The sequence below is a fragment of the Gekko japonicus genome, unplaced genomic scaffold, assembly GCF_001447785.1.
Source record: "Gekko japonicus isolate JY-2015 unplaced genomic scaffold, Gekko_japonicus_V1.1 scaffold1992, whole genome shotgun sequence".
NCBI classification, from domain to species: Eukaryota; Metazoa; Chordata; class Lepidosauria; order Squamata; family Gekkonidae; genus Gekko; species Gekko japonicus.
In genome coordinates, this window is record NW_015169234.1 from 44387 (window position 1) to 53749 (window position 9363).

Here is a 9363-nt window from a genome sequence, read left to right on the forward strand (position 1 = left end):
GTCTGGTCACCTGAGGGCAACACTTGCTCACCAACAGGTGAGCCGCTTCTTACAGGCTGGCTGTATCAGATCCTTTCTTGTTTCCCCCTTACTGAAATCACCAGGATTTTTACAGCGGGCACTGAAGCCATATCAGGGGGCAGCAGGACTTTGACTTCCTGGCCAACCCTGTGGCTCTCTCATGCCCGGACAAGTGGTTATCTCTTCCCTCTGTAAAACAGCTTAGCTGAGGGTGAAGGAGTAACTACAGTATAAAGTAATAAAGTTCATAAACTTACTTTTGCTGCCCCTATCTGTTCTTTACGAAACTTCTCCAGTGGTGCAATTAAAACATCGTTGGCATTCTGGATCTGAAACAAAAAAAACCAGCACGTTCAAAAACACTGCCTTCTCAGAGAACTCTTGCTCACACACCTCTTATTTGCGGAAGTACTCAAATCTATAAAGTAAGCAGGCTTGGAACTGGAAACTGAAGCCCCAGTCCAGCTAAAATCAGTTGACTTAAGTTCTATTTTAAACATGGTGAGTTTTAATTAACTGCTTTCGTGGACCTCCTAAATCTGCTCATCAACAAAGCTGCAAAAAGAAAAATCGTTGTTTAATTATGCATAAAACTAATAGCAGCCTGGATAGCTCAGTTTAACCTGAACTCAACAGACCTTGCGAGCTAAGCAGAGTTGACCACAGTTAGTACACACATGGGACACACAAGAAGCTGCTGTATCCTGAATCAGACCATCGGTCCATCATCAAGGTCAATATTGTCTACTCAGACTGGCTGCGGCTCTCCAGGGTTGCAGGCAGAGGTCTTTCACATCACCTGCTGCCTGGTCCTTTTCACTGGAGAAAATGGGGATTGAACCTGGGACCTTCTACAGGCCAAGTAGATGCTCTACCATTGACCCACGGCCCATCCCCTAAGTAGCTGGATGGGAGATCGCCAAAAAAGATAGGGGGTTGATACACAGGGGACGGCAATGACCAATCTCCTCTGCTGATCTCTTGCCTGGAGTGCCCTGAGATTAGGGTTGCCACGAGTCAGTTGCAACTCCACCTCAGGTTCTTCTTCATAGAACTCATAGCAGCTATATTGCTTACAACACTGAAAGATTAATTGCAGATTTCATACAGCATTAAGTAAACACACGAAGGTACCAGGAGGATATTAGGAAAAACTTTTTTTACAATAAGAGTTGTTCGTGGAATCAGCTATCTTGGGAGGTGGTGAGCTCGCCCTCACCAGTAGTCCATAAGTAGCAGCTGGACAAACCCCTGTCAGGGATGCTCTAGGCTGATCCTGCATTGAGCAGGGGGTTGGACTAGACGGCCTGTATGGCCCTTTCCAACTCTGTGATTCTATGATTCTATAACATATTGCAATTTAAAGGAACCCTGTGACTGTCTTTTGTAAGAATAAGACAGGAGGACAGAAAGAGACAGATGAACAGAGACATCTGGGTAACTGGCAAGGACTGTATATGGAAAGTGCAAAGGGCACGCATCCATAACGCCAGTGTGGGTGTGTTTAATGAGGACTGGTTTCAAATCCCCACATTCTGGAAATGAAGTTCATTTCAGGGCAGTCGCTTTGACTCTGCCCAATCTACTTCACAAAGCTGTTGTTGATGGTAAAATAAAGATGTAGGGAAGCATCAATGAACCCTCATGAAACACAATGGGTCTTATTTCTGGGTAAACACACACAGAAATGCTGTGCATCTCACACAAGGTGCACAATGAAAGTTTTCTTGATACCCAATTTTTGGTTGTGGTTTTTGTTAGCCATTCAGTTGTGTCCGAATTTTTGGTAGCCTGGTGTAAATTAATTTTTTCAAAGCAGAGGGCATATACAGAAACCTAGCCAAAATATATTTAGCTGTTTGTTCATTAAGTGTTTTATTTAAAAATATGTCAACTATATTACATCCTCTCACTGCATTAATTACTAGTCATCTTTCTAGATGGGAAATCTCAATAGCTATGCCATCTGTCCTGGGAGTCTACATTTGTGAGGATGAAAGTCTGTTGTTGTTGTTTTTAATAACCTTATAAATATTTAAAGCAGAAAAAAATCATTACACTTAAGTTCCCAGAACTACAGTTATTTTATAGTAATTAAGTTTTAGTACTTGCACATTGATTTACTTCGGTGATCACTGGGGGGAATAGGATACTGCTTCAGAACTTAATATGACCATTTTACCTCTAGATAATGTTTGTATTTGAGGGGAAATTTTCATTTATTATACAACAAACAAGAGCCTAATGGCACCTTAAGGGCTAACAGGTTTCTATTTTAGTATTAGCTTCCATGGACTAGGGCCCACTTCATTTGTTATTATCATCTTCACAAGTACTTAACATACCAAATGAACCACTGAGGACATTTTGATAGTCGGTGCTTAAAGCTGTCCTGCTAAACGAGGGAAGAAGAAATTGCTAACGTATAAGTAATTACTCTTCAGATCAATTAAATTCTGTAAACCTTGCCTATAGGGAGTTTAAAAATGACTCTGGGAGACACACAGCTTGTGACTGAGCCATCTTTCCAACAGATTTTATTGGCAAGTTCACAATTTATTCGTGGTACGTGATATACTACACTGTTTTCTAACAGGAGACTGTGAATTTTATTTATGTTATTCACAGTCCGCCTCTCTCACAGGCACTCCAGGCAGATTACACACAGTGAGTCAGTACAATCAACAAAATGGGACACTCAATAACTGATGCATTAGGATATTAGAAGTCTGGAACCACCAGAAAGAAACAGAAGCATAGTGTAAGTATTAACATGATACATTAAGCGATACAGAGATTACACAATAGAATCCTAATTACAATACGCTGTATACAGGCGTATAGACCACAAGTCCCAATCATTTGTCCAAGTAAGTCTGTGAACCATTTTGTACCATGCAGCTTTATTACCTGCGCAGAAGAGCCCTGTGGAACAGTCCAGCTTTGCATAGTTTGCGGAAGGCCAAGAGAGTGGGGGCTTTCCTGACCTCCTCGGGCAGTCCATTCCACAAGGCGGGGGCCACAATGGGGAAGCAGTTGCTGGTTTTGTCCATTTGCAGGGCAGCACCTAAAGAAGCCCCTGCTGACAGGAATGGAGTTGTCATGGCAGAGCACAGGGAGAGAGGTGGGACCGAGAGAACCATACAAGAATTCAAGCTACAAGTCTGAGAAATCCTTATTTATTAATTAAAATATTTATAGTCTTATGGAGGAAACCAGCAGGCACATGGGGGCAGCTGTCAGTGATTGTGTGACGTCATTTCCAGGAAAAAACCCAGAAGTAATTGCATGCCTCTCTAGAAATTACTGGAAACCAAAGCTTGGGGAAATTCCTTTGAACCTCTGAAAAACTAGCCTTACGATAAAGCCAAGACTCAGGTCCTATTGTTGTTGGGAGGAGGGAAAAAGGGCCCGAGTAGTATGCCTCCACTTTATCATAGCAATTCTTCCCACCTAAGAAGGAGGAGGAGGAGGAGATTGGATTTATACCCCATCCATCATTACCTGAAGAAGTCTCATAGCAGCTTACAATCTCCTTCCCTTCCCCTCCCCACAACAGACACCCTGTGAGATAGGTGGAGCTGAGAGAGCTCTTTCCAGAACTGTTCATGAGAGAACAGCGCCAAGAGAACTTGTGACTGAACCAAGGCCACACCGGCAACTGCATGTGGAGGAATGGGGAATCAAACCCAGTTCTCCCGGAGTAGAGTCTGCGCTCCAAACCACTACACCAGACTGAAGAGGGAGGAGATTTTTCTACTCTTCTTCACCTCTCTAACCCCTCAGGGTGAGAAAATACCCCAGTGCTACAGGTGACCATCTCTTCAGGACACAGTTAAGTGTCTAGAACCTACAACAAAGGTATGGACTTTTTAAAAAAGCAGCACCAATAAACCAAGTTAATTAAGAAGGACCCCCTGACCTGCCTGAAGCACCTGAAAGAAGTGTGAATTTAAGAATCTGAGGTGGAGACACTCAATTGACAGTTATAGTTTAGTGCAGGGGTGTCGAGCTCATTTGTTATGAGGGCCAGATCTGATATAAATGAGACCTTGTTGGGCCAGGCCATGTGTGTCATAAAATGTAATGTCAGGTAGCAGAGATATAAAATTTATAAAGGACCCAAACATAAAGGGTGTTTTTTTACACAAAATGAAAATATGCTTAAAACATTAGCACTCTTGCAATATTTTGTTTATTTAACAGTGTTTGATAATTGACTCTCTTGCTCTGAATTATTGCATCAAAATGTCTGTGCTGCTGCAATCTTGAGTATGCTGTTCAGGTGTGTATCTGTAAGCTGCAAACCTACGATGACGCAGCAGCAGCAGAACTGGAAGAAGCAGAAGACAGCCAGTTCCACTGTGGGCCTGATAGAAGCCCTCCGGGGGCCTTATCCGGTCCCCGGGCCGCATGTTTGACACCCCTGGTTTAGTGCTTGCCTAAATTAGTTTTGCTTCCTTCAGCACAAAACCCAGTAAAGAAAGAAAAAGTCTGGCATTAGCCACTGAAAAAGAATGGCTTACAGCCAAAGACAATGTGCCACTTGTGTGGATTTGACTGAATAGGTTTGTAAACTACCTAGGCCAATGAAGATTTAGGGGCCATCTTCGTAAACTGAGATCAGTACAGAATCCATTCAGTTTCAGTCAAGCACCTGCTGACTGGAACTGTGCAGCCCACTTCTTTGTCCAACTTCCAGCCCCCCTCCAACTATAAAATCAGGAGTGGTGTTACAACAGGTAAGTATCCAATTAAGGTCTAGAGTCTCCTTTCCTTGGAGGTACCTTGTCTGTTGCTGGTGACCCTTTCTCCCCTTCTCAAAGGTAAGTTTCATTTCTGCTTCAGAAAGTGAACAGAGAGTGTCAGTGGTGGGAATGTGTTTCTAATCCAAGCTCTACTCACGAACATTCAAGAAGACTCACTTGCAAGGGAACCTCAAAAGTGGGAGTAAAAACTGAGGCAAGTCCAGGAGAGTTTGCCTAGTCTGCAGTACATGTGCCACATGACTCCAGAAACAGAGGTTTTGGCACTCCTGGACAAGAGCCAGATTTTTCTTGTTTCCACAGAGGAACAAAAGTTTTTGGAGAACATGCCTGCACAACAGATCAGTTTCAGATTTAGAGTGGACCAACTCTAAGATTCTATGAAGGTTTCTTATTGTTTAGCCTTGAAGGGGGCAATTCATTTAAGCCTCAAAACTTCCCTGTTCCACTGAATAGAAAAATGGCCCTTCATTCACTTGCCGGCCTGGGGCAAGTGATACTCTGTATTCTTGGTGTTTGGGGGGAGGCAACAGTGGGAGGGCTTCTAGTGTCCTCGCCCCACTGGTGGACCTCCTGATGGGTCCTGGTATTTTTGGCCACTGTGTGACAGACTATTGGACTGGATTAGAGATGTAAAATTTCCAGAAATTTTGGAGCTCGGGAAAAAGCCCGGTTTTTTTCGGTTTTTTTCCGGGGGGGAACGGAAATTTTCGGAAAAATTGAAAAAAATGCTACATTAGCATGTCTTTTGTCTTTTCTAGATTGAAAGTCATTCTGTTACTTTAGGAACATAAAATATGACTATGGACATTTTTACTTGGCATGAAATTATCACAAATAGCATATTAAAAAATATAGTGTATCCAAACAATTATTACAAACAGAATACCCACCCACATGCAAAAACAAAACTAAAACTTTTTTATTTTCTTCTGACAATCGCACCTCCTAAAGGAAGAAATGCATCTAGTTCTTGCATTGGAGAGTTCAGTTTGTAACCTAGGACTTGCTTGTCCTCAGTGTACAGAAATTAGATCAATCTGCTACCCTATCTATCTATCTATCTATCTATCTATCTATCTATCTATCTATCTATCTATTAGAAATGATTTGGAAAATATTTGAACACCTTGTCTTAAAATATTTTATTAATCATGTTAAAATAAAACGTTCCATAATCAATTTCTTTTCTTTTCTTTTCTTTTTTCAATTTTTCCAATTTTTCGGAAAAAAAGAAAAAGCAAAAAGGCTTCAGGAAAAAAATGGAAAAAACTGTTTCCCCCCCGAATTTTTCCATTTTTTTTCCCGGGCCTTCACATCTCTAGACTGGATGGGCCATTGAAGTCCCTTACACAGTACAATCACTGCTGATAGATGGGAGCTGAAACGTATTCAGCAGTTTTGGTTGAACCAGAAGGATTTTTCACAGTGAACAAATTTGGAACTGTTGGAGCAGCTAATTATTGCTTCAAACAAGGGTTATGTTTGGAACTTTTCAGCGTTTTCGATCTGAAATGTGCTTTGTATACAATATTAGATTAACTTTTTTATGAATACAGTCAAAATTTCACCACTATGCCTGGCGTCCAATTACATTAGTTGCCTCTTCTAGGACAGAAGAAATGAAAGCATGAGAGTTCTAATTCTGCCCTTCCATTCAGTTCCTGAGGCACAGGGAATTAAATCCCACAAATCCCACGCCTAGGTAAAAATGTTCTTGAGTGTGCTCCAAATAAGGAAAGCCGCAAAAAGGTCTCACCTTTCCCTGTCCTCTACGCCCCCACCCCTCTCCAAGTTAAGTTTCTGGGAGTTTTGGAAGGGGATGGTAGGGGAGGGGGCATTGTGCCTAATCCATTTGTTCCTTTCAACCTCCTCATGTGAGCAAGGCTGATTCTGCACCCATCTGTTGCCTCACAGGTTGATCTCCCTCCATACTGCATGCCACTTTCACTTTCTTTGTTCATCGGGTTTTATGGTACCTTCTGCATGGGGTTATAGCCACTCGGGGTGACTTCGCAGTCAGTAAGGTGTTGCCCCGGGGTATCTCAAATCTAAATGTGGTTTTGAGAGGCACCTTTTCCTTCCTCCGCTTCTGATTCCAAGGGAACAATAAGCAGACAACTTGACAGGGCTTCATTGATCTCTGTCAGTCCCCCCCCCCCATTTCCCCCTATGTATTTATCACCTCACCATGAATTACTTGGCTCAGGTGGCTAATGACCACTGAGGTATGCAGGAGCCAATGGTGAAAACAAAACAGATGGCAAGCAGACACTAGCCAATACAGAAACCAAGATTCAAGGCAATACAATGAAAACAAATATTCCGAGGCAAGGGGGAACCAGGTCGAGTGCTGATAAAATGTGGAGCAAATGCCAGATGCAGAATGCACCCAAGTCCAGAGGAGTTTGTCCATCCCTATGCAGAACTAGTTCTGCTGCTGGTATACAATACAGAACTAGTTGGTATGCCCAGTTGTAAACAACTTATCTGCTGACATGGTGCATTTTTAATCAGAATATAAAATTGCCACATGGAGAATCTATGAGTGAAGATCAACATGGCTTGTGATATTAATTTGGCAATGTATATGTATATAGATCTATATCTATCTATCAATCAATCGATAGATAGATGATAGATATATGGATGTGTGTGAGGCTGTATTTTATTTAAAGTTTTCCCTTGTGCAGTGAAGTTCCTTTACAGAATGTCTATTACCTACACATTCCTGAGATTCCTATACGGTGACTGCAGCAATGGAAACAGTCAAGAGTTAACAGCTGCTGGCATTTCCAGGGTTTACAATTATACCCTGCAAGAAAAAGAACACAATGCTTTGGTGGTCAGACACACTTTGTGTGTGGTTTCCCCCCCTCCTTTTGTGATTATTTACACAAAGCTCTCAGTGTGGATGGTCCATTACTCAAGCAGGAGCAAAGACGCAGATCCTGACTCCAAAAGAGTTTACAGAGTAAACATATTATATAGCATTTAATATTTCTTCTCAAGACACACAAAAATGTGAGCTGAGGCATGATTTTGTATTCTTCATTTCTCTGCACTGAACACCACTGACCCACAAAAAATCTCTTTGGAGGTTAAGGAACCGAAGCGGAAAGTGTGCAGGCGTATCCGCACTGCTGGAATAGTGTAATTGAAAGTTGTATTTTAAACAGGGTTTTCATGAATGAACACATCCAGGCACTAAGCCAAAATCAGCGTCCTTGTTTGTAATGGTTACATGCCCAGGAGCCTTAAACTCTTAGAACAGAAAGGGACTACTGTGCAATTCTACATGGATTCTGGAAAACAAGTACACAGATTTACACTACATGGATCATAAAAAATATCCACACATATGCATGACATGAAAAGCTTTTTAAAAATGTATTAAATGCAAGGATGGCCAACTGGTAGTCCATGAGCTGGACAATGCTCCCTGTAAGCTGTGGAATCTTCTGAGCAAAAATTCTACTTTGTGAGCTACTGGCATTAAAATTTTGAGCGAGCGATTTGGCTACTGCATAAATTAGTCCGCTCTGGAGCCATCCTTCCTGAGTTAAGACAAAAAAATATATGAGCTGGAGGCTAAAGACAAAGAGTAGATAATCTCACACTTTAATGTTACACCTTTCTCATGGATTTTGACTGTAATGCCCTGCCTATGTCCAGATGTATGTAGTACAGTTTGTGTGACAAACCACATTTCAGGGCCCTGAGCTACTTTCTGAGGAACAGAGTGGCACTCACAAAGACAGAAATTGGCCAATTGTTCTTTAATCAACATAAATGTTTGTTTGAAAAAACAGGCTCATCCTAAAGTATCTATATACTAATAGTTATGTATGGCCCCCATCTGTGGATATGTAAATCCGTGGGATCAGGGCCACACCTGTGCTAAACAGATCTTTCTGCAAACTTGGGGGACTCACCAGGTTTGCAGAAAAATCTGAAATAAAAATTTATAGATATATATGTATATTTTACCATTCCACAAATTTCCACAGACTGCTCCCTGTTCAGAATCTCCCAGTTTTCTTCATATTTCCCCCAAGAGTTGATTTTAAAGATATTTTGTGATTTTTTTTAAAAAAGGAAACACTCCCCCAGAGGGACAGGAAATACCTCACCTTCTGCTCCCATTGTCTGCCACCACTCAGACTGGCAGTGGAAGTGTGAAAGACTGCTCTTTTTAAAAGCTTAGAAGTGCTGTAGAAATAGCTGAAGGACTGTGAAGGGTTAACTCTTCACAGAAACAGAGAGCCTTGAGTGACAGGCTGCTCCAAGCAATCTGGTTGGTTAGTATTAGCTCAGCGAGAGAGTCTGTAGAGAGCTGCATGCTGAGGAGACAGTCAGATTTTTGCCTTGACTGAGTTGAATAATGACAGTCCGATTTCAGCCCTAGCTGAAAAGAGTCGAGTACTGACATTTTTGGAATTCAGCGTTAGCTGAGAGCAGTTCAACATAGACAGGAGAACTGGGGAAAGTTGGCAAGGACAAGTGGGTAGTTAGACAGAGACTCCCCTTCAGGCCAAGAAAAGGGGATAGATCTTCTAGAAAGAGAAGAAAATTC

At 41.9% G+C, this 9363-nt stretch overlaps 1 protein-coding gene across 1 annotated transcript in view; it reads right to left on the minus strand.

Moving 5' to 3' along the window:
• Positions 1-278: 278 nt before the first annotated feature.
• LOC107114847 (rho GTPase-activating protein 42-like) overlaps positions 279-9363 on the minus strand; it is a gene marked incomplete at its 3' end in the record, with an annotated part of 116097 nt that continues 107012 nt past the window's right edge. The window contains exon 4 of the mRNA XM_015416445.1: positions 279-350. Coding sequence (XP_015271931.1) covers positions 279-350 — 72 coding nt within the window. The remainder of the gene's footprint in view (positions 351-9363) is intronic.